The 26,191-nt window shown below is 37.0% G+C and overlaps 1 protein-coding gene across 4 annotated transcripts in view; it reads left to right on the top strand.

The window, feature by feature from the left end:
• The window catches only part of COP1 (COP1 E3 ubiquitin ligase), a 226,255-nt gene that overhangs the window by 27,771 nt on the left and 172,293 nt on the right, over positions 1 to 26,191 (top strand). For 3 of the 4 annotated variants that reach the window (XM_065936106.1, XM_065936107.1, XM_065936104.1), the window contains exons 3-5: positions 6,926 to 7,023; positions 14,143 to 14,219; positions 14,876 to 14,995. In XM_065936106.1, coding sequence (XP_065792178.1) covers positions 6,926 to 7,023; positions 14,143 to 14,219; positions 14,876 to 14,995 — 295 coding nt within the window. The remainder of the gene's footprint in view (positions 1 to 6,925; positions 7,024 to 14,142; positions 14,220 to 14,875; positions 14,996 to 26,191) is intronic. The other variant, XM_065936105.1, reaches the window with a different exon arrangement.

Raw genomic sequence — 26,191 nt, 5'->3', positions numbered from 1 at the left:
ATGTGATAAAAAATACTGAAACTTTCTAGGAGTATTTTATATGACCCAGAAGGCAACAGAAGTATGTCTTTGTTTTGTTTATATCTGTTTTTCATGTATTCAACATTTATTGAGTTCCAGCTCTTGAGTGGGATATTAGGCTGGATATTGAGGGTAGAGAGATAAATGAAACAAATCTCTGCTTTTAATTAGCAAATAGAAGAGCTACTCTGAGACATATACACAGATTAAGTACAGAATAAGACAGCAAATTTGGAAAACTCAGCAGTGGCCACAGGACTGGAAAAGGTCAGTTTTCATTCAAATCCCAAAGAAAGGCAATGCCAAAGAGTGCTCAAACTACCACACAGTTGCACTCATTTCACATGCTAGTAAAGTAATGCTCAAAATTCTCCAAGCCAGGTTTTAGCAATACGTGAACCGTGAATTTCCAGACGTTCAAGCTGGTTTTAGAAAAGGCAGAGGAACCAGAGATCAAATTGCCAGCATTTGCTGGATCATCAAAAAAGCAAGAGAGTTCCAGAAAAACATCTATTTCTGCTTTATTGACTATGCCAAAGCCTTTGATTGTGTGGATCACAATAAACTGTGGAAAATTCTTAAAGAGATGGGAATACCACATCACCTGACCTGACTCTTGAGGAATCTGTATGTAGGTCAGGAAGCAACAGTCACAACTGGACATGGAACAACAGACTGGTTCCAAATAGGAAGAGTACGTCAAGGCTGTATATTGTCACCCTGCTTATTTAACTTATATGCAGAGTACATCATGAGAAACGCTGGGCTGGATGAAGCACAGCCTGGAATCAAGATTGCCGGGAGAAATATCAATCACCTCAGATATGCAGATGACACCACCCTTATGGTAGAAAGTGAAGAGGAACTAAAGAGCCTCTTGATGAAAGTGAAAGAGGAGAGTGAAAAAGTTGACTTAAAGCTCAACATTCAGAAAACTAAGATCATGGCATCTGGTCCCATCACTTCATGGGAAATAGATGGGGAAACAGTGGAAACAGTGGCTTACTTTATTTTTTGGGGGCTCCAAAATCACTGCAGATGGTGATTGCAGTCATGAAATTAAAAGACACTTACTCCTTGGAAGGAAAGTTATGACCCAACCTAGACAGAATATTAAAAAGCAGAGACATTACTTTGTCCACAAAGGTCCGTCTAGTCAAGGCAATGGTTTTTCCAATGGTCATGTATGGATGTGAGAGTTGGACTGTGAAGAAAGCTGAGTGCCAAAGAATTGATGCTTTTGAACTGTGGTGTTGGAGAAGACTCTTGAGAGTCCCTTGGACTGCAAGGAGATCCGAACAGTCCATTCTAAAGGAGATCAGTCCTGGGTGTTCATTGGTAGGACTGATTCTGAAGCTGCAACTCCAATACTTTGGCCACCTGATGTGAAGAGCTGACTCATTGGAAAAGACCCTGATGCTGGGAAAGATTGAGGGCAGGAGGAGAAGGGGACGACAGAAGATGAGATGGTTGGATGGCATCACCAACTCAATGGACATGGGTTTGGGTGAACTCCGGGAGCTGGTGATGGACAGGGAGGCCTGGCGTGCTGCGGTTCATGGGGTTGCAAAGAGTCGGACACGACTGAGTGACTGAACTGAACTGAAGACAGTTACTGTTTCTCAAACTAGAAGGAATGTACCTGAGGTGGTAGTGTGGTAGTAGATGTTATAGAATGAAATCGATTCATCTTGTTATCACTGGACTTTTGTATAGTGGGATGTAATTTGATACATTTAAATTTTATAGTATAGATGGATGTTATCAAGTTACAGGGCAGAAAAGTCATTTGGGCTTCTGTTTCTGGTTGTGTCCTAGACTTCTTTTTTTCCTTCTGGGAGAGGATGGTATGGTAATAGGTTAATGAGAAGAGATATGATTTGGGGGTTGAAGAAAGGAGAGGGGACTGTTCTACTGGATTCAGGAATTTGTATGTTGACAAACTCTCTGTCTTAACAATTTAGTTTATTCTTATCATTTTATTTGCTCATTTTCTAACTAGCATTTCTTTTCAAAAGCTATTTGCTATAACCTCCAGATGTCCTCCTTCTGCTTATCTCTCAGCCCCTGTCTCCCACCTTTAATAACCTTCTCAGATTCTCTCCTTCATGACTTGCTTTATGCGAACATGCAGGTGTCTTTTATTTCCTCATGGTCACACAGAGTGGCCTGCAGGATCTTAGTTCCCCATCCAGGAATCTAACCTGGGACACAGCAGTAAAGTGCAGAGTTCTTATCACTGGACCTCCAGGGAATTCCCTATAGTTTTGTTATTTTTTTGTAAAGATTAAGTCTTGTCTTGTGGGCAAGTATTCTGGTAATATTAATTCATTTCTTTTTCCCTTAAGCAGACTATAAATGTTTCCATGTTGGAACTTAATCTATTGTATTTGCATATCTTCTTTATGCTTTTCCCTTGCAATAAAAATAAAAACAATTTAGCATTAAAATGAAAAAAATATGATTTCTTTCATTGAAATTTCCATGTAGAAAATTTTTCTTCCTATATGGAATCTATTTTGTGGTAATATGGTATTCCTGGCCTGGTCACAGTTGCAGGGGGTGATGATATTGTTTCTGGAACACTGTGCTCGTCATTTGTTGAGTATGTGAGTACCTATTACATGCCAGACGTTTAATCTCTAGGTCCCTGTGCTGTGCCAGAGACAACCGTTACATTGATTGTCTGTCATGTCCTCCTCTTTTGCTTGTCTTCCAGTAACAAGTGTGAGATGAGAAAGTAGATAATAACTAGAACAGAGCAACCTGATAGTTGTAGGTTTTTGTTTTGATAAGGTTGAAGAAAGTAGGCAGATGCAAGAATCTCTTTAGTTTATGAAGGTGAGGTAAATTTATAGTAATTTGGACTCAGATTGAACAGGTACTATCAGTGGATAGCCATCAGGGACCTACCATGTATCAGAGGGAACTCTGCTCAATATTAGAAAACCTACCTAAATGGGAAAAGAATTTGAAAAAGAGTAGATACATATATATGTGTAATTGAATTACTTTGTTGTTCACCTGAAACTAAAACAACAGTGTTAATCAACTATACTCCAACGTAAAATAAAATGTTAAAAGAAGAGATATTGTCTTTTTTGGGAATCATCTTTATACTTGTCACTCTAGTAAAATTTTAGAAGTAACTTTTTTTTTCCTGATTATTAGGAGCAGTACATATTTACTATAGAAACTTGTAGACACTGCCAAAGAAAAAATTTCCCATAATTATATGACCCAGAGGCACATACTGCTAACATTATGGTGAATGTCTTTTTTGGTTTATTTTAAATGTACCCATTTAAATGTACACAGTTTTGCTGTGGAGTCTTTAGGGGTTGTTTTTTTTTTTTTTTACAGAGTATCATGTCATCTGCATACAATGATAGTTTTACCTCTTTTATTTTTACCTTTTATTTCTTTTTCTTGTCTGATTGCTATGACTAAAACTATTAGAACTAATAAATGAGTTCAGCAAAGTAGCAGGGTAGATGATCAGTATGCAGGAATCTGTTGAGTTTCTTTACACTAACAATGAAATGTCAGAAAGAGAAAGTAAAAACAAGACAATCCCATTTAAAATCTCATTAAAGAAATTAAAATACCTAGGAATAAACTTAACCAAGCTGCAGTCCATGGGGTCGCAACGAGTCGGAAACGACTGAGTGACTGAACAACAACAAAAGAGAATAATGAAAGATCTATATGCTGAGAATGATAAAACATTGAGAAGGGAAAGATGATACAAAGAAGTGGAAAGATATTCCCTGCTTTTGGATTGGAAGAATTAATACTGTTATAATGGCCACACTGCCCAAAGAGATCTAAATATTTAATGGGATCCCTATCAAATTATCCATGGCATTTTTCACAGAGCTAGGACAAATAATCCTAAAATTTATATGGAACCACTAAAGACCTAGACTTGCCAAAGCAATTCTGAGGAAAAACAGCAAAGCTGGAAGCATAACCCTCCCAGACTTTGGATAGTACTACAAAGTTACAGTAATCAAAACAGCATGGTGTTGGCACAAAAACAGAAGTATGGATCAATGGAACAGCACAGAGAGCTCAGAAATAAACCCACATGCATGTGGTCAGTTAATCCTAACAAAGGAAGCAAGAATATACAATGGAGAAAAGGCAGTCTCTTCAGCAGGTGGTATTGGGAAAGCTGGACAGCTGCATGTAAATCTATGAAATTAGAAAACTCCCTTATACCATACACAAAAATAAACTCAAAATGACTTAGAGACTTAAATATAAGACTTGATACCATAAACGTTGTAGAGGAGAGCATAGGCACACATTCTTTGACATAAGTTACACTAATGTTGTCTTAGTTCAGTCTACCAAGGCAAAAGATAAAAAATAAAAGCAGACATAAATAGATGGTACCTAATTAAACTTATATGCTTTTGCAGAGCAAAGGAAACCATAAACAAAATGAAAAAACAACGTACAAACTGGAAGAAAATATTTGCAAATGATGTGACCAACAAGGGCTTAACTTCCAAAATCAACAGGCAGGTCATGAATCTCAGTGTCCAAAAAAAAAAAAACCCAATTAAAAAATGGGCAGAATACCTGAATAAACATTTCTCCAAAGAAGACATATAGAGGGCCATCAATTGGGTGATAAAATCCCCCACATTGCTAACTAGTAGAGAAATGCAAATCAGAACTACAGTGAAGTATCAGTATCATCTCACATTGGTCAGAATGGCCATCATCAAAAAGTCTAAAAATAAGTAGTTGCTGGAGAGGGTGTGGAGAAAAAGGAACCCTCCTACACTGTTGGTAGAAAGGTAAGTGGGTGGGGCCACTGTGGAAAACAGTCTGGAGATTCCTGAAAACACCAAGAACAGAGTTACCATATGATCCTACAGTCATACTCCTAGGCACATATCCTGAGAAAATGCTACTTCAAAAAGATACAGACACTCTAATGTGCATAGCAGCACTATTTACAGTAGCTAAGACAGGGAAGCCCCTGAAATATCCATCAACCAATGATAAGGGGATAAAGAAGATGTGGTATATATTCAGTGGAATATTACTCAGCCATTAAAAGTAAAACATTGGCATTTTAGCTACATGGGTGGACCTAGAGATCATCATACTAAGTAAGTCAGGCAGAGAAAGGCAAATACCACTTATAAGTGGAATCTAAAAAAGTAACACAACTTATTTATAAGAGAAAGAGACTGACAGACCTAGAAAACAGCTTCTGGTTACCAAAAGGGATGGGAGGGATAAATTGAGTGTGAGATTAATAGATACACTACATTGTATATAAAATAAACAACAAGGATTTACTGGTGTTTAGTTCACAGAACTATATTCAATACCTTGTAATAACCTGTAATGGAAAAGAATCTGAAGCTGCTCATGTGAAACTAACAAAATATTGTAAATCAACTACAATTTAATGAAGTTAAAAAGTTTAAAGAAATGTACACATACACAATTTTTTAAAACAGAAATGGAATTGTATCCACTGTGTTAAAGATTATTTTTATTGAGTAACATAGTGAAAGTGAAAGTCGCTCAGGTGTGTTCCACTCTTTGTGACCCCATGGACTGTGTGGTCCATGGGATTCTCCAGGCCAGAATACTGGAGTAGGTAGCCATGCCCTTCTCCAGGGGATCTTCCCAACCCAGGGATCAAACCCAGGTCTCCTGCATTGCAGGCGGATTCTTTACCAGCTGAGCCACAAGGGAAGCCCAAGAATACTGAAGTGAGTAGCCTACCCTTCTCCAGTAGATTTTCCTGACCCAGGAGTTGATCAGGGTCTCCCGCATTGCAGGTGGATCCTTTACCGACTGAGCTATCAGGGAAGCCCTAGTAATGTAATGATTATTTTCATAATGTCAGTTTGATATTTTCTCGCTATTTAGTTGAATGACATTTTCAAAGTTTTTATTATAAGGCAATATACAGTTGTAAAAAGCCAAACATTACAGAAATAAATAATCTGAGAAGGGAAAAATTTATCATAATCTTATGTCTCTAGCTATGCCTGTAACAGTTATTATTTTTCATGGCTTATAATAAGTTACATATTATGATATGATTTTTATTGACTATACATTGGATTGATGTTTACAAATTTATGTAGTCAATTTCCTAATGTTTTGGTTGCTTCTAATTTATTTTGCTGTTTACAAATAACTTTGAATTGAACATTTTTCTACTTATATATATTTGCTTATTTCCTAAAGATAAATTCCAGGAAGTAATATCACTGCATCAAAGAGGTTACACAGCCTTAAGAATTTTCCATACAGTTTGTCTTCTAGAAAGTTATGGTAGTTAAATTTCCTACAACAGCCTGTGAAATTATTCATTTTTACATGTACTCCTAACTCTGATAGCCTTTTGTTTATTTTTCTATTCTGATTGGTAAAAGGTAATATATAATTTTAAATCAATTTATCATCCTAGTGAAGGTGGTATTTCCCATGCTTATTGACTAATTTTTCATTTGTTGATTTTTATGTTCTTCTTTTATTTTCTTTTTATTTGAATGAGCTTTTCTTGTATTAAGGATATCAAAACTCCAAGAACACAGTCTGTTTGCTTAACTAAATTGTAGGCTTTTGTTTTTCTTGCTATTGTTATGTACCGTTTAAATTGCATAAACTTACCTTTTAAATTTTATATCCAGTAGGCTTGTTATTTAAGTTTATTTTTAAATAACTTTTGTATATATTATCTAATAAATGTCCTATGTACTTTTTTTATGATATAAAAGTATAAGCTGAAATTAACTTGATAACTGCTAGATTGCTTATGTTGAAAATAAGGAATAGAAAACTAATAGGCATTATTTTGTGACCAGTTTACTAATTAGTCACTGATTTAATGAAGCCTATTTTATTTTTTCTTTGTTAATAGCTACAAGTGTATTCATCAGAGTTTGGAGGATAATAATAGATGTCCCAAGTGTAACTATGTTGTGGATAATATTGACCATCTGTATCCTAATTTCTTGGGTGAGTCTTTGGAATGATTTTTAATTTTTAAAAATATTCAGTCCCCAAAAGGTTGTGGTAGCACAAATTTATTTAGAGAACATAACTTATAGGTAACCATATCTCTCTGTCCTAGTCACCACTGCTTTCCCCAGTCTTCCTTGGGTTGTGACATCAATTCTGTACTATATGTACCATATATCATATCTATTTCATTAAAAAAAAATTGACTGGTACAATTCTCAGGTTCTTACATCAATAGCTAGGAGGAATGTGAGGCTGTAGGAGAATACCAGAGTTCCAAATCCCTGTCTCTTGTCCTGTTGTGCATTCTTGTTTCCGTTCTGGGGCAGAAGCAGTGGAGGGAAGAGTTAATGGAGAATGGGAAGGGGGGAAAAAGTTGGGCATGAGGACTCCTGGATGAGGGAACAAGAGTCTGTGACCTGGGGAGGCAATCGAAAAGTAAAACTGGGGAAAGGAAGGCATGAATATGGAACATTTGATGGAGGAATGGTGACTGGAGAAGACAGATACAAATAGGGAACCCTTAAGGTAAATGGTAAGTAGTTGGGAATAATACCTAGTCAGAGGCCAGTTATGAAAAATCTACAAATTCTACGTGTTGAAAAGCCTAAGGTAGTGTGGAAAGTCTTCAGTTTGAGTTTTTGTGAATGAAGATTAATTTTCAGGTGTGGATAAGCAGGAAGTACGACGCTATTCGTTATGTATATCAGAAAGGATAATTGTTCTTTCTAAAGTGTAACATACTTGGAGGTGAGGATATATAAATTCTGACCTCCCTGTGCTTCAGTTGCAGTTTGATTTGTTTGGTGTTTTACAGTATTAAATCTTGACGTGGAACCTGTTTAGCCATGGCTTTCCCTTTTTTTAATCTCTGTTCTAAAATTCCATTGACTTCAATCCTTTCTTCTCTTTCATTCTTCACTGCACTCCAGTATCTTTTCATAAAGGAAAATAAATCATTGGATGATTGCATAGCAGAAAGGAACCCTGAAGAAAATATTCTGATGATTTTCTGTTGAAATACCAAGTTCTTCTAGGTAGATAAAGTCTTATGATAAACTAGGAGAAAAGAAGAGATACTGATTGATATGATACTCTGTGGGACTGGACTTCATGAGCTGAGTTAGGGAAACCAAAGTCCTGCAAAGCAGAAGCCTTTGTCCTTGAACTCACAAACATGGATTCATGCTACTTATGAGTTTTAGAATCACTTTTCTTTGAGTTCTTATAACTTTAGAAAACTACTCCTTCTTTTGGAATGGTTAAATACAGCAAGGAAATCAGTGGTCTTAAGATTTTGGTATTTACCAAAAATTTCAGGCAGTATTCCTTAATGAGACCATAAGTTAGAAATTCTGTTGTGTAAATTTCTAAATAGAGTGAGAACACCATACAGAAGGAATGTGAAAATATTAACACTAAGATGTAATTTCATATTTTATATGTTCTCAAATGTGTACATTCAGTGAATAGTGAAGTCATAATTACTGATTTCCTTAGCTGGACATTGTCTTCGCTATGATCTAGTTTTTAATCTCTTTATATGGGTAAAGAATTTTGGTTTTATGTAATTTAAGCATTAAGTATTTTATGCCCAGATTTGAAGTCTTAGTTATAATGCAGCTTTCAGTATGAGTATTTATGTCAGCCACAGAAATAGCATTTCATCCTGATGTTTATTCTGTTTCGCTGCCCGCCACCCTTTACAGTCTTTACCTTTGTACAGTGATAGTCAAATCCTCAGGTTCCTGTGTACTCAGGAAGCTACAGAGATCTGTTTCTGAAAGTGATCTATCACTTGTTTTTTTCTGTACTGGAAAAAAAAACAATTTATTCCCATTGATTTAGTTTGAGATTACATGATTTGTATAATGCCTGTAGTTCTTTGCTGGACTAGAAAGATGTTGAGCCTTCTAAAAGTAATATCAGATTTCCTCTTGAGCATCATAAAATAACTGTAAGTTATATGATTCTGAAGTATTCTAATATTTTTATTGATGGGTTAGGATCCTTCACTTTTAATGTTTTACATTTACTTGAGTCATGGCTAGAGGGCTGGGCTACACATTTTCAAAAAGATCTTCAAACCTTTTTGTTTGGATGACACATAAAAATTCTGAAAAATGATGTACTTCCCACTTTGATGCCATATTTAAATTAGCATCCAAATTTTTCTTCGTAAGTTTTAGTGCTTGTAAAGAATATAGTTTTTAAAGTGTTATAAATATGGTTATTTAAAAATAAGCTTTTATCTCTTTTTAAAATGTATCTAGTGGAAACTGAATAGTATAGTGATTTGATACCATTGTTTCAAAACTAAAGACTTTTCATTAACAATGAGAAATTTTGTGTTTTGTTCCTTTGAACTTCTGCTTAAATTGCAAATTGCCCATGAAATTTTGTCATTATGTATTTTTGGGACTTCCTGGCAGTTCCCTGGTTAAGACTCCATGCTTCCAATACAGGAGGCACAGGTTCAATCACTGGTTGGGAAATTAGGATCCCACATGCTGCCCAGTGTGGCCAAAAACACACACACACACACACACACACACACGGTTGAAATTCTTACTGATTTATCTGTCGTACTTTTCTGTTAGAAATTACAGACTTTGAAGTTTCTTTTGATCTTTTGAATGTGTTTTTTCTGAGTTGTAATTAGTCGACATGCATTTGATCAAATAAATATGTACAAGTTTTATAAAGTATTAAACATAAAAATTTATTGAAAATGGCTGCTTAATGTGTGATGGTGTTCTTCTCAATTAGTTCCATTGCCACTGATAGTTATTACTAAGGCAGGGATTCAATTTCATTTATATTTTTCTTATTTATTTAGGATCATCACGGTTTTTTTAAAAGATTTGAGATATAATTGACATATTGTGTAAGTTTAAGACTTTTTATTTTGAAAAGGGTAAATCATGAGAAACTCTGCTTACATAAATACTTTGATGGGGATTGAAGGAACTTTGTTCCAGCAGTGTCACTTATTTCTTTGACCTCCTTCTGAATTACATGCTTCAAAAAAAGAAGCATTTATTTAGCAAAAAAAAAAAAAATTTTTTTTTTTTTACTGCCATAATCATTAGCAAGTCCACTTGTTTCTTCAGTTTTAGTGAGAGCAAAGAATTAATTGGAAGTCATACACCCCAAACACAAGTGGATTTGGTTTTCTGGTCTTTAGACTCATGCATTTTTTTGTCAAGACAGGTATTTTGATTTTTTCCTTTCATGCCCTAAGCCCTACACTACAGTTCCTCCTTTTTCTTCTTCCTCTAGTTTTCTTCCAGAGAAGGCAGTGGCAGCCCACTCCAGTGTTCTTGCCTGGAGATTCCCAGGGACAGGGGAACTTGGTGGACTCCTGTCTATTGGGTCGCACAGAATCGGACACAACTGAAGCAACTTAGCAGCAGCAGCTACCTTTCTTCTCTCCTTCTCCCTTCCCCCAGAAGGGGCACAACTCTCACTTTTTGCCTTTCTGTCCTCTTTGCTCTTCAGTTCAGTTGCTCAGTCGTGTCCTGGCTCTTTGTGACCCCATGGACTGTAGCATGCCAGGTTTCCCTGTCTATCACCAGCTCCTGGAGTTTGCTCAAACTCATGTCCTTTGAGTCAGTAATGCCATCCAACCATCTCATCCTCTGTCGTCCCCTTTTCCTGCCTTCAGTCTTTCCCAGCATCAGGGGCTTTTCCAGTGAGTCAGTTTTTTGCATCAAGTGGCCAAAAGTATTGGAGCTTCAGCTTCAGCATTAGTCCTTCCAGTGAATGTTCAGGACCGATTTCCTTTAGGATGGATTGGTTTGATTTCCTTGAAGTTCAGCGGACTCTCAAGAGTCTTCTCCAGCACCACAGTTCAAAAACATCAATTCTTTGGCGCTCAGCCTTCTTTATGGTCCAACTCTCACATCCATCCATCACTACTGGCAAAACCATAGCTTTGACTAGATGGACCTTTGTTGTCAAAGTAATGTCTCTGCTTTTTAATATTCTGTCTAGGTTTTCATAGCTTTTCTTCGAAGGAACGAGCGTCTTTTAATTCCATGGCTGCAGTCACCATCTGCAGTGATTTTGGAGCCCAGGAAAATAAAGTCTGTCACTGTTTCCATTGTTTCCCCATCTATTTGCCATGAGGTGATGGGGCCAGATGCCATGGTCTTTGTTCTTTAAATGTTGAGTTTTAAGCCAACTTTTTCACTCTCCTCTTTCACTTCCATCAAGAGGCTTCTTCCACTCACATGTAGGGAGTTCTGGGGACCCTTCTGCTTACCAGGCTGCTTTTTGTCCCAGTGTGTTCAGGAATGGGGATCTGTTAGGTCCCCTATTTAGCCTGAAGCTGTCCCAGGGACTGGGAAGCAGGGTTGCAGCTTGTGACTGAGAACGTGAAATTACAGAGCGGGGCTGTGGGCAAGTGAGTCTGGGGATTGCGGAATCTGGGCTCTCTTTCTCTACTGTTGCTGGAAGGCTCGTGCGGGGCAAGGGGGTGTGTCTCCTCTGAGCTCTGCAGTGGCTCTCCTGCACTCCTTCTAGGGCTTACTCTAGCTCTCGCTGTCCTTCTGTGATGCATGATCTTCCTCCAGCTACACCCTGCCCCTACCACCACCCCCACCGCAGCAATCTGTTTTCTAGTGTTCTCTGTGGATAAAATTTGTAAATTGAATGGTCTTACCTCCCTAATGAATGACTTTCTTACTCTTTAATGTAAAAGACAACATGCATGCAAAATTTAAAATCTGTGTTTTATAAAAAGTCACCAACACATATAATGTCTTTACTACTGCCAAGTACTTTTCCAGGCACTTTATACATTCTCCGTCTTATGACATAGGTAGTTGTTGTCATCTGCATTCCTCCCCTGGGGGAACTAAGGCACAGAGAAGGCAAGTAACTTGTGTAAAGTTCAACAGCCCCTGTAAATGGTGGAATTGGGATTTGGTCCTTAGTATGGGATTTGGTCCTGACTTGAATATGTGCTTTTACTTTGCTATCTTGCCTCTAAAATGACAGTTGCTAGAATGAACTCTTTAGCAGTAGAAAGGCATTTTGTTTATTTGTTTTTTTGGCTGTGCTGTCCTTGTTTTGGGGCATGGGCTCTTGTTGCAACATATATAGTCTTCACTGGTTGTGGCCTGTGGGCTCAGTTGCCCCATGGCAGGTGGGAACTTAGCTCCCCGACCAAGGATCAAACCTGTGTCCCTTGCATTGCACGGTGGACTCTTAACCCCTGGACCACCAGGGACGTCCGAGAAAGGCATTATTTGTTCTTAGTACTATGGCTATTATAAGGATCCAGAGAATTCCAATTAAGGATTTGGAACATTCATGGCCAGTGTTAAAATGAGATTTCTTGAGATTTTTACCCCCTCTACTCCCTCCTACCCCTACCCCACCCCGTTTTGGGGGCATACCATGTGGCTTGTTGGATGTTGGTTCCCTGACTAGGGATTGAGTGCAGACCCATGGCGGTGGGTCCTAACCACTGGATCACCAGGGAGATTCTCACACAGCCTTATTTGAATTCTTTTCCACTTCTTTTCCTGGTTAGTGAGTCTCTGTGTGCTTATTATGGCCCAGTTCTGATGTCATCTCCTGTGTGAAGTGTACTCGTTAACATTTTAATAGCTCCTTTTCCTGTGTTCTTAAATCTGTTCAGTGATGGTACTGATTATCATATTATAAGTGATGCATTGTATGTGTTTGTCTGCTTACTCCTAGTTGCTTGCGTCTTTAAGTCTTACTTAGGTTGAGTCTTATCTTTAAACCTTGGTTTCTAGCATGGCCCTGGTATCTCTCTGAATTTTTAGAAAATATTTGTAGTAAATTGTGGTATGGTGGGAAGTATTAGTTAGGTTTATATCCTGGCTTTGTCTTGTATTGTATGTCACCATGAGTAACTTTCTTGTGCTCTTTCTAGTATTTCCTCATTTCTAAAATGCAAAGAATAACCCATAGGATAACATCTGTAAATTAAAGACCAGTACGTTAAACTAGCTTGGTGCTAGTTGCTCTTTTCTTTTATGAGGGTTTTTTTGTTTTTTTTTTTTTAAATCAGTTGGGTGTTAAAGATGAAAAATCTATTAGGAGTGGCTGGAACATTAAAGGAAATGTATTGATTTACACAGAAAGAATTTCTAGATTGAGTTAATTTGATATCTCAGTGATATGATCAGATTCTTTCCATCTTTCTGGTCTTCCTTCCCCAGCAGATGTGTTGGTCCTTTGGCTAGCTCCCCTCAAGAGAGATGCAGGGTGGCTCTAAGTGATTCCAGGTATCATCCCTAAATGAAGGCAGACAAAAATCTCATTCAAGCCTTCTCTTCTGAAAGATAGCATACCCTTTACTGGGCAAAATGAGGTCTCAGTAATTAACCATTTTGTCAGTCACTGTCAAGAGGATGACTAATGGATTTAGGTTAAGTCAAGCATCATTCCGTAGGGCCAGGGAGGGATCTAGCCCATCTGAAAGTATATGGCAGTTGGCATTCTGACATTTGGGAAAAAATAATATTCTTATTTTTATTTATTTAATTTTTTGACCACACCGAGCGCTATGTGGAATCTTAGTTCGCGGACCGGGATCAGGCTGGCGCCCCCTGCAGTGGAAGTGCAGAGTTTTAACCACTGGAGGGCCAGGGAAGCCCCTCATGTTCTTATTTTTTAAAAAAGGGTTAGAATGGCTTTTGGGTAGGTAACCGACTGTGTTTGCCATGATATTTATAGAAAAGTCGCAAGCAAAAAGAACAACAAATGAAACCTTTTAGTGCCTCCCTCATAGAATCGGCCACTTACCCTGTAGAGTGTGAAACGGTCCTTACAGCCAAGAGCTGTTTCCAGATGCTGATAGTGTCATCGCTGACACATGTAGGAGAAAGTACATATTCTGAAGAATTTTCCTTTTGCAGTAATAGTAATGGTAATAATAGTGGTAGTTGTAGTAGTAGCGGTGGCAAAACTGTTTCTAATTTGGGGAAAAAATAGCATATTCTGCTTAGCATTTTTTTTTTTCTGAGATTTGAGACTTTTTAAAGTTAAATAGAATCTATTTAAATAGAACAGTTAGATAGGTCATTTAATAAAAGTACAGATTATATGTGCTTTTTGTTTTGTTTTTATTTTCAGTGAATGAGCTCATTCTCAAACAGAAGCAAAGATTTGAGGAAAAGAGGTTCAAATTGGACCACTCAGTGAGTAGCACCGTATGTTTCAACTCTTTTACTACTATTTTTAATAAATTTCATTTTGCTGTGTTCATTGGTTTAATATTAATTGGGTATTCAAGCTTAGCATATTACTGATTTTTCTTAAAGGATATCTAGGATTATGCTATTCAATAAACTGCTTTCTTTTATCTGAATTGTCTAAAATATACTCTTTTGAAAGATCTGGTGGGGTAATACTGAGTCAGTTGGCTTGTAACACATTGCATTTAAAGAATTATATGGCAGGATGAAATTATGAGTGGTCATTTGAGGAAAAAAAAAAACTGTTAAAAGACTCAATTTAAGAGGACTAACCCCAAATTACCGAAGGAAGTGAACTTAAATTATTACCTTACCAAATACAAAGTGGAAAATATGGTTAGACAAGTAATTAAAATCTAGGCACTTGTTTCGAAGGGAATTACACCTTTAGAGAAGCTGACTTGACATATCTTGAATGTGCCTTTCATATCATTTAAATTTATTTAAGGGAGAAATAGTGATTAAATTATATTTAGAAGGCATTGGGGAGCCACTAGCTGGGAAGGAATAGTTTACTTTTGATATGTAATAAACATATTAGAAAGTAGCAAGCATTTGTTTTTGACTCTCTAAAACAGTTTTGTGAAGTTGGGTTTCTTCTTTGTTTTTAGAATGGCCACAGGTGGCAAATATTTCAGGATTTGTTGGGAACTGACCAAGATAACCTTGATTTGGCTAATGTCAACCTCATGCTGGAGTTACTAGTGCAGAAGAAGAAACAACTGGAAGCAGTAAGTGGCCCCTGAATTTTAAAAATTTTATTTTAAAAAGATATAGAAATATTTAAAAATAATAGGGTAGTGTTACTCAGTCAGTTCAGTTTTATTCAGCAAGAGTCATCCATAAGCTACCACTTATAAGATTTCCCTTTTTCAATTCAAAGAACAAATTCCTTATAATACAACTTACTCGCAGTGCCCAATTTTTATTAACAAAAGCTGAGTGTTCAGATCATGAGAAAGTAGAGCTTCATTTTAATGGGGAACAATTATTATTGATCTTTTTTCTTCTAATGAATCTTCCCCTCTTCATATGTGGAATTTGGAGGAGAAAATAGGGATTATTTTTATTTATATAAAATCCTTCCAGCAGGTGTTGGTTAGTAGTAGCGGCAATTGATGGCTTAACTAAGGGCATTTAGAAAGATGGGAACTGGAACAACATTATGTCCTATTTTCGTGTAATGGAATCTAAATAAGTGAAAAGTTGCATTTATTTCAGGTAAATAAATGTAAAACATATAAAATGAGAATTTGCATGTATTAGTTAGGAATTGAGTATGCTCTATTCAAATAAAGACTGTATACGTTAGTGTAAGCAGATACCCACCCTAAACTACCTTGAACAAAAAGGGAATATAAATTGACTGAATAAGGAAGGGAGAAGCTCACACACATAAAAAGGAAGAGCTTAACAAGCAAGTGTTAGGAACATGGGAACCATCACTTCTTTGGTGACTATATGGAAACGAAATCAGGCATTTGAATGTTGTCAGGAGAGTTTCTGTTTTTCTTCTCATGACTGTTTCTTTGGGACAGGTTTGATTTTCTTTTTTTGGGTTTTTATCCCATGGCAGATAGTGTGGTCATCTGTACTTGCGAATTTATGTTTTTTGATAAAAGAAGAAAAAGGGCCTCTCAACTTGATTTTAAAGAAATTCTGTGGATTGATTCTGATTAAAATAGCTTAGGTCTGGATGAAACTGAGTAGAATGGGAATTTCTTAGTGGGAGAAAGGACTAGTTGAGATTGAGCTGACTAAAATGAGCCTCCCTGTTGTGTCTTTTTCATGGTGGGAATTTCTCCTGTGGTTTTTCTGGGGGGGGAGAGTGGGATGGCTTTATCTTTTATTTGCTTTTCTTTCTTTCATATTTGTTGAGATGTAACTGATATATCATTGCTTAGTTGTTCAGTCGTGTCTGATTCTTTGGGACCCCATCGACTGTAGCCTGTCAGGCTCCTTTGTCCATGGGATTTTATAGGTGAGAAATACCAGAGTGGGTTGCCATTCCCTTCTTTAGGGGATCTTCCCTACCCCGAGTTCGAACCCATGTCTCTTGTGTCTCCTGCATTGGCAGGAGGATTCTTTACCACTGGTGCCACCTGGGAAGCCAAGATTGATGTATAGCACTGCGTAAGTTTAAGGTGTATAGCATAACGGCTTGACACATATATATTGTAAAATGATTATTCCAGTAAATGTAGTTAACGTCATCTCATATAGATAAAAGAACAAAGAAGAAAAGTTTTTTGTTTTTTTTTCCCATGATGAGAGCTTTTTTAGAATTTACTCGCTTAGCAACTTTCAGATATACCCTCCACTAGTGTTAACTATAGTTATCTTTTTATACATTGTATCCTCGTTACTTATTTATCTTAAAATTGGACGTCTGTACTTTTTTGTTTGTTTTTTCCCTTTTAATTTTTTTAAAATTATTTTTATTGGTGTGTAGTTGCTTTATGATGTTGTGTTTGTTTCTGCTGTGCAGCAAAATGAATCCACTGTACATGTTCATAGACCCCATCCTTCAGGACTCATTCCCATTCCGGTCACCGTAGTGCATTAGGTGGAGTTGCCTGTGCTATACAGTATGTTCTCACAGTTATCTGTTTTGTTTTATTTATTTAAACATTTTTAATATAATTTCATTTGTCTACTTTTGGCTGTGCTGGGTCTTCATTGCTGCACAGGCTTTTCTCGAGTTGTGATGAGTGGGGCCTATTCTCTAGTTGCAGTTAGGGGGCTTCTCATCGCGGTGGCTTCTCTCATGGAGCACAGACTCTAGGGCATATGAACTTTAGAAGTCACGGTTCCAGGACTCCAGAACACAGGCTCAATAGTTGTGGCTCACAGGCATAGTTGCTCTGCAGCATGTGGGATCCTCCTGGATCAGGGATCAAACCCATGTCTCCTGCATTGGCAGGTGGATTCTTTACCTCTAAGCCATCAGGGAAGTTCTAGTTCTCTATTTTAAACATAGTGTCAGTAGTATATATGTGCCAATTCCAGTCTCCCAGTTTCTCCCCCTTTTCCTTCACCCTTGGTGTCCATGTATTTATTCCCTACGTCTTGTCTTTATTTTCTGCTTTGCAAATAAGATCATCTATACCGTTTTTCCAGATTCCATGTATATGTTTTAATATTCGATATTTGCTTTTCTCTTTCTGACTTAAACTTTACTTTGTATGACATTCTAGGTCCATCCATGTCTCTACAAGTGACTCAATTTTGTTCCTTTTTATGGCTGGGTAAAATTCCATTGTGTGTGTTTATCACCTCTTCTTTATCCATTGCTCTGTTAGTGGACATTTAGGTTGTGGAAATTGTACTTTTTAACCTTTATTCAATTTCCCCTGTTCCCTGCTTTTGGTAACCACAAATCCGATCTTTTTCTCTAAGCTTGGGGTTTTTTGTGTGTGTTAAGACTCATATGTACACGAGATCATACGGTGCTTGTCTCTCTGACTTATTTCATTATACTGCTCACGAGGTCCATCCATGCTGTCACTGATGGCAGCGTTTCCTTCCTTTTTGTGGCTGGATAGCATTTCATTATATGTATGTCCCACCCTGTGGCTCAGTTGGTAAAGAATCTGCCTGCAACGCAGGAGGTCTGGTTTCGATCCCTGGGTGGGGAAGATCCCCTGGAAAAGGGAAAGGCTACCCACTCCATTGTTCTGGCCTGGAGAATTCCATGGATTGTATAGGTCATGGAGTCTCAGAGAGTCCGACACGACTGAGCGACTTTCACTTTCACACCACATCTTTATCTAGTCATGCGCTGATGGACACTTAGGTTACCAACATACCTTGGCAGTTGTAAGTAATGCTGCATTGGACGTGACAGTGCAGGTGTTTCTCTGACATAATGGTTTAATTTCCTTTGGATATATACCCAGAAGTGGGATTGTTGGATGACATGATAGTTTTATTCTTAACGTTTTTGAGGAGCCTCCATTCTGTTTTCCATCGTGGCTATACCAGTTTACTTTCCTTCTAGCAGGGCACAAGGGTTCCCTTTTCTCCACATCCTCACCAGCATGTGTTCTTTCTTGTCCTTTTGACTGTGACCATTCTGACTAGTGTGAAGTGATGTCTTCTTGTGGTTTTGATTTGTATTTCCCTAATGATTTGCAGTTGAACACCTTTTCATATACCTGTTGATTATTTGAATATCTTCTTTGGAAAATCCCTTGCACATTTTAAAATTACATTATTTGGGGTTTTTTTTTTTTCCTAAATTGCTATTGAATTATATTAATTCTTTATGTACAGTATTTTGTATATTAACCTCTTATCAGATATATGATCTGTAAGTATTTTCACCCATTCTATTGGTTGCCTTTTCATTTTGTTGATCATGTTTTTGGTTTGCAGAAGCTTGTAAATTTGATATAGTTATACTTGTTTTTTGTTTTGTTGCTTTTACTTTAGGTCTCTTATCCCAGAAATTGTTGCCAAAACCCTTCTGTGCTTTTTAACATGGTTTTCTGTTAGCATCTACTGTGTGCTAGATGCTGGGTATCTTGCTCCCTTAATGTCATTAAAATGACAGTAAAGTGATTTTTAAAAGGCAAAAGAATAGGAGAAGAGACAATATACTTTCTTAAGCTATAAAGTAGGTGGATGAAAAGCCATAGATTAGATTTGAGAAAATTGAGTCAGCGTTAGGGAATTGGTGGGAACCAACTGCTATTTAGATTATGGAAAAAAGGCCTTCCTTGGATTTGGGAGCATGAGATACCTCATAGAGTAAAGGTTGAAAACAGGATAATTTGTTCAGAATCCGACTAAGAAGCAGTTGGACTCTCTGATCCCTTCCTGTACCACTCAGAGCTGTTGACCTTAAGAGAACACTAGAAGCTTTTCCCCTGGTGGCGGTAAAAGAGAGACTTTCTGGACTGTCACACTGCAGGCACATTTAAAGGTATGTGGGGGCTTCTGTACTGGAGATAGACAGATTTACATACTGAATGTGAGAGCTGTTACCCTTATTCCTCATTTGACTTGTCAGTGTTAATCTTTGCGTGCTTTTGTCTCTTAGAATTGAAGAAATACAGGTATCTTAGTTTTAGAACTCAGATCTTTTTGAAGAGAGAGGCAGTTCAGAAACAAAGGTATCATAGGTATTATAGCATTTTTACATTATTGTTTTCTTGTTTTACTTTGCACTCTAATAATCACAGAAAACTAACCAAACTGATCACATGGATCACAGCCTTGTCTAACTCAGTGAAACTATGAGCCCTGCCGTGCAGGGCCACCCAAGATGGATGGGTCATGGTGGAGAGTTCTGAAAAAATTTGGTCCCCTGGAGATGGGAATGGCAAACCACTTCAGTATTCTTGCCTTGAGAACCCATGAACAGTAGGAAAAGGCAAAAAGATATGATACTGAAAGATGAACTTCCCAGGTCGGTAGGTGCTCAATATGCTACTGGAGAAGAGTGGAGAAATAGCTCCAGAAGGAATGAAGAGACGAAGCCAAAGCAAAAATAGCTCCCAGCTGTGGATGTGACTGGTGATGGAAGTAAAGTCCAATGCTGTAAAGAACAATACTGCATAGGAACCTGGAATGTTAGATCCATGAATCAGGGTAAAATGAAAGTGGTCAAACAGGAGATGGCAGGAGTGAACATTGACATTTTGGGAATCTGTGAACTAAAATGGACCGGAATGGGTGAATTTAATTCAGATGACCTTTATATCTACTACTGTGGGCAAGAATCCCTTAGGAGAAATGGAGTAGCCCTCATAGTCAACAAAAGAGTCCAAAATGCAGTACTTGGATGCGATCTCAAAAACGACAGAATGATCTCTCTTTTTTCCAAGGCAAACTATTCAGTAGCACAGTAATTCAAGTCTATGCCCCAGCCACTAATGCTGAAGAAGCTGAATTTGAACGATTCTATGAAAACCTACCTGACCTTCTAGAACTAACACCAAAAAAACATGTCCTTTTCATTATAGGGGATTGGAATGCAAAAGTAGTAAGTCAAGAGATACCAAGAGTAATAGGCAAGTTTGGCCTCAGTGTACAAGATGAAGCAGGGCAAAGGCTAACAGAGTATGCCAAGAGAATGCACTGGTCGTAGCATATATCCTCTTCTAATAACACAGGAGATGACTCTACACATAGACATCACCAGATGGTCAAGACCCAAATCAGATTGATTATATTTTTTGCAGCCAAAATTGGAGAAGCTCTATACAGTCAACAAAAACAAGACTAGGAGCTGACTGTGTCTCATATCATGAGCTCCTTGTTGCCAATTCAGACTTAAATTGAAGAAAGTGGGAAAACCACTAGGCCATTCAGGTATGACCTAAATGAGATCCCTTATGATTATACAGTGGAAGTGGTGAATAGATTCAAGGGATTAGATCTGATGGAGTGCCTGAAGAACTATGGATGGAGGTTCGTGACATTGTACAGGAGGTGGTGATCAAAACTATTCCCAAGAAAAATAAATGCAGAAAGGCAGATTTGTCTGAGGAGGCCTTACAAATAGCTGAGAAAAGAAGAGAAGCAAAGGAGAAAAGGAAAGATATACCCATCTGAATGCAGAGTTCCAAAGAACAGCAAAGATAGATAAGAAAGCCTTCCTCAGTGATCAGTGCAGAGAAATAGAGGAAAACAATAGAATGGGGAAGATTGGAGATTTCTTCAGGAAAATTAGAGATACCAAGGGAACATTTCATGCAAAGATGGGCACAATAAAGGACAGAAATGGGATGGACCTAACAGAAGCAAAAGATATTAAGAAGAGGTGGCAAGAATACACAGAACTATGCAAAAAGGATCTTAGTGACCCATGTAACCACGATTGTGTGATCACTCACCTAAAGCTAGATACCCTGGAGTGTGAAGTCAAGTGGGCCTTAGGAAGCATCACTACGAACAAAGCTAGTGGAGGTGATGGAATTCCACTTGAGCTATTTCAAATCCTAAAAGATGATGCTGTGAAAGTGCTTCACTCAATATGCCAGCAAATCTGAAAAGCTCAACAGTGGCCCCAGGACTGGAAAAGGTCAGTTTTCATTCCACTCCGAAGGCAGTGCCAAACAATGTTTGAACTATGGCACAACTGCACTCATCTCACATGCCAGCAAATTGATGCTCAAAATTCTCCAAGCCAGGCTTCAACAGTACATGAACCGAGAACTTCCAGATGTTCAAGCTGGATTTAGAAAAGGCAGAGAAACCAGAGATCAAATTGCCAACGTCTGTTGGATCATAGAAAAACAAGAGAATTCCAGAAAAACATCTACTACTTCTTTACTGACTACACCAAAGCCTTTGACTGTGTGGATCATGACAAACTGTGGAACATTCTTAAAGAGATGGGAATACCAGACCACCTTACCTGCCTCCTAAGAAATCTGTATGCAGGTCAAGAAGCAACAGTAGAACCGGACATAGAACAACAAACTAGTTCCAAATTGGGAAAGGCTGTATTTCATCAAGGCTGTATTTCGTCACCCTGCTTATTTAATTTACATGCTGAGTACATCATGTGAAATGCTGGGCTGGATGAAGCACAAGCTGGAATCAAGATTGCTCGAAGAAATATCAATAACCTCTGATATGTAGATGATACCACTGTTACTGTAGAAAGTGAAGAGGAACTGAAGAGCCTGTTGATGAAAGTGAAAGAGAAGAGTGAAAAAGCTGGCCTAAAACTCAGCATTCAGAGAACTAAGATTATGGCATTCAGTCCCATCACTTTGTGGTAGATAGATGAGGAAACAATGAAAATAGTGGCAGATTTTATTTTCTTGGGCTCCAAAATCACTGGGAATAGTGTCTGCAGGTATGAAATTAAAAGACGCTTGCTCATTTAAGAGAGAAGAAAAGCTATGACCAACCTCGACAGCATATTAAAAAGCATAGACATTACTTTATCGACAAAGGTCTGTGTAGTCAAAGCTATGGTTTTTCCAGAAGTCATGTATGAATGTGAGAGTTGGACCATAAAGAAAGCTGAGTGCCGAATAATTGATGCTTTTGAATTGTGGTATTGGAGAAGACTTTTGAGAGTCCCTTGGACAGTAAGGAGATCAAACCAGTTAATCCTAAAGGAAGTCAGTCCTGAATATTCATTGGAAGGACTGATGCTGATACTGAATTTCCCATTCTTTGGCCACCTGATACGAAGAAGTGACTCCTTAGGAAAGACCCTGTTGCTGGAAAAGATTGAAGGCAGGAGAAGAAGGGGATGACAGAGGATGAGATGGTTTGATGGCGTCACCAACTCAATGGACATGAGTTTGAGCAAGCTCTGGGAGTTGGTGATGGGCAGGAAAGCCTGGCGACACAGAGTTGGATAATGGGGTCACAGAGAGTTGGATATGACTGAGCAAATGAACTGTACTGAACTGAAACTGGATGAATGTTTCCAACATACAGAAAAATACAGTAAATAATGCAACTTTTGATTACCTTCTTTTAGTTTTAATAAATAGTAACACTTTTTCTTAGATCTGCCTTTTGAGAATTATGTTATTTTTTTATACTTAACACCCTCTCATGTCATTCCATTCTCCCAGTGTAATCACCATTTAAAGTTTGTAAGAATCCTTCTGAAGTGTGTGTAACCCTTTTTAAATAAAATATATACTTATATCTACAATCATATTTAGTATTGTTGTATGATTTAGAAGTTTCAGAGTTTATCCTTTGACATATGCCTTTTTGTTTTTCAGGTTTCCACTGATGAATATAGATCTAGTTTGTTTAACTTCTATAGTTATCCATTGCATGAACATTTCTATTCTCCTGTTGATGGACATTTAAGTTATTCAGTATTCATGATTGTCAGCAATGCATTTAGTGTTGTTATTCGTGTCTTCTTGTGCTTGTATATAAGTACTTAAGTGATTTAAGAAGTGTAATTGCTATTCATAGGGTTTACATGTACATTTTAACCGTATTAAATATTGCCGAATTGCTCTTCTGTGAGTTTGTACCATATCAAACTTTGGTATTGTTTTTTAGCTTCTGCTGGTTTGATAGTTTAAGCCAAATGCTTGTGTGTGTGTGTGTGTGTTTTGTTGTTTTGTATTTTTTGTATATCTTTAATTACTAGTGAGGACAATTTCTTCATTTGTTTGGCTATCTTGGTTTCTTATCTGAATTGCTTATTCATAGCCTATACCCATTTTCCTGATAGATTGCTTGTCTTTTTTTATTGATTTGTAAGAAATGTGTGTATGTATTTTGGATATTGCTACTTTGTCAAATGGTATTTTGATAATTGAATTCTAGTTGAATTGTATCATGATCAGACAATGATTTATATGATTTTAGATTGAGTATGTTTTATGATTTTATTTTATTTGTCTTGTTGACTTTAATTTTATTTGTCAGATATAACATTTTGTTTGGTTTCTTAGTCATTGCTTTGGGTTTTTAATATAATTATACATTACATTACATTACATTACATTGTACCTTTAAGTAATATTATCCTACTTCATTGGTAGTATAAAAACCTTACACCAATATACTTACATTTCTTCTCTCTCAGCCTTTGTACTGGTTTTGTCAATTGTTTTACTTCTTTGTATATCATAACTCCCTAATTATTAATTTTGAGTAGTAAATTGTACTCTATGGAGATATTTTAAAAGTTCTGTATATGCCCATATATTTATCATTTCTGGTGTACTTCATTCTTTTGTTTTCCATTCACTTCACTCTTTCATTTGTTCTTTTAAATTCCATCAGTTAACTTTCCTTCTGCCTGAAAGACAGCCTTTATTATTTTTTTAGTGTAGATCTGCTGGTGATAAATTCTCTTATTGTTTATATCTGAGAATGTCTTTATTTATCCTTTGTGTCTGAAAGGGACTTCCAAATAAGTATAGAGTTCTAGATATACTCTTTTTCTTTCAGTATTTTAAGGACGTTGCTCCATCGTCCAGTGTCTTGCATTGTTTCAGATGAGAAGTCTTGATCCTTGAAATGAACTGTATTTCTCTCAGCGTGTGCTCTTTTTATGGTTTTAAGTATTTTGACTTTGATATACCTTGGTATAGTTTTTTTTTTTCCCTCATGTTTCTTCTTGAGGTTCTTTGAGATTCTTGGATGGTAGTATTATAGTTTCCACCAGATTTGGAAAAATTTCAGTTATTATTTCTTCAAATATTTTTCTGCCACCTTTTCTACTTTGGGAAGTCCTGTTACACATTTCTTAGGCTGATTGAAGTTGTATCACAGCTCAGGGATAAACAGCTCTGTTTACTTATGTTTTATCTTTTCCCCCATCTAGTTCATCTTGTGTAGTTTCTATTTCTGTTGTCAAGTTCACTGCTTTTTTCTATATTCCATTGTCTCTCCTTATGCTTTGTACTAACTTGTAGGACTCTTTTATGACTGTGTTTCCTTATTCTATTATTTGTGGCATTGTTGTTTCTGTTTTAAATGATGGATTTTCCCCCCCTTATTTTGGGCAGCATTTCCTTATTTGCGTGCTTACTAATATTGTGATTGGATGCCAGAAATTGTACATTTTACCATGTTTAATATTGTTAATTTTGTATTCCTTTACACATTCCTAAGCTTTGTTCTGGCATGTAGTTAAGTATTTTCAAAATAGCTTGATTCTCTTGAAGCTTGTGTTTTAAGTTTTGTTAGGGAGAACTAGAATAGATTTTTGTCTAGCTAATTTTGCCTCACTGCTGAGGCAGTCTTTTTGAGAGTGTTCCTCCTGTTGCCTGTGTATTTGGAGGTTTTTCCATCTAGCTCCTGGGATAATGTATTATTTCTGTTCCTTTGTCTGAAATGCATCCATTCATATAACTGGCCTGCTGGTTTGTTGTTTGAAGTAGGAATTCTTATCTTTCTCACTTCATTTTAGCCTGTAAGTTCAATTTGTTTGCTTTTGGTCCATTGAAATTTATTGCAATTTTTGTCATAGCTCAGTATAAGGTCTATGTTTTGTTAAATGTTCATCTTTATTTAAAAACATGGTGTTACTTGTTGTGCTTTATGGATGTAGCATTTGTTAATATTACTCAGATATTGATTTTTTCCTTGCTCCATCAGTTATTGATGTGTGCATGTGTGCTAAGTCATTTCAGTCATGTCCAACTCTTGCAGCCCTGTGGACCGCAGCCCACTAGGCTCCCCTGTCCATGGGGTTCTCCAGACAAGAATACTGGAGTGGGCTGCCAGGGATTTGTTAAAAATATTTTTGATTATTTATTTTTCATTGGTTCCTATGATTCTTGCATCATATATTTTGGAGCTCATTATTAGATACATGCATATTTAGGATTGTGATGTTTTCTGGATGAATCATCCCCTTTGTCATTATGAATTGTATGTGTTTAATGCTGGAAATATACCTTGTTCTGAAGTCTGCTTTTTTATTTTCTTATGTTATTGATAATATAGCTTAAGTAGTTTAGTTATGACTAGCATTTCTATGGTATATTCTTCTGCATCTTTGTACTTCCATTTTATTGTTGCCTTTATATTTTAAAAGTGTGTCTCAACTGTATGTAGTTGAATTTTTAATGATATCTAATAAACTCGTTAATTCAAATGCTTAAGTTCATTTAAATGTAATACGATCACTGATGTGGTTGGGTTTGAGCTTACCACATTTGTATTTGTTTTCTGGTTTTCCATATATTCCTTATTTCCTGTTTCTCCTTTCTTGCTTTCTTTAGAGAGCATTGTGTTTCCAGGATTTCAACTTATCGTATTATCTTCTCTATTTTTTGCATGTTGCTTATAATTATTATATTTCTAATGGTTTCTCGAAAGATTACAGAATTCCTCTTTTACTTTTCACAATCAACCTTGAGTTTATAGTATAACACTCCCAGGACACTGTATTCAAATCAGCATTAAATGTGCAGTTGATCTCTAAGCAGTGCAGGAAGTAGACGTGCTGACCCCTGTGAATTTGAAGATCT

This window comes from Muntiacus reevesi, chromosome 5 (genome assembly GCF_963930625.1).
Source record: "Muntiacus reevesi chromosome 5, mMunRee1.1, whole genome shotgun sequence".
NCBI classification, from domain to species: Eukaryota; Metazoa; Chordata; class Mammalia; order Artiodactyla; family Cervidae; genus Muntiacus; species Muntiacus reevesi.
The sequence above is the reverse complement of the archived record's forward strand: the minus strand, read 5'-3'. Positions and strand labels throughout refer to the sequence as shown.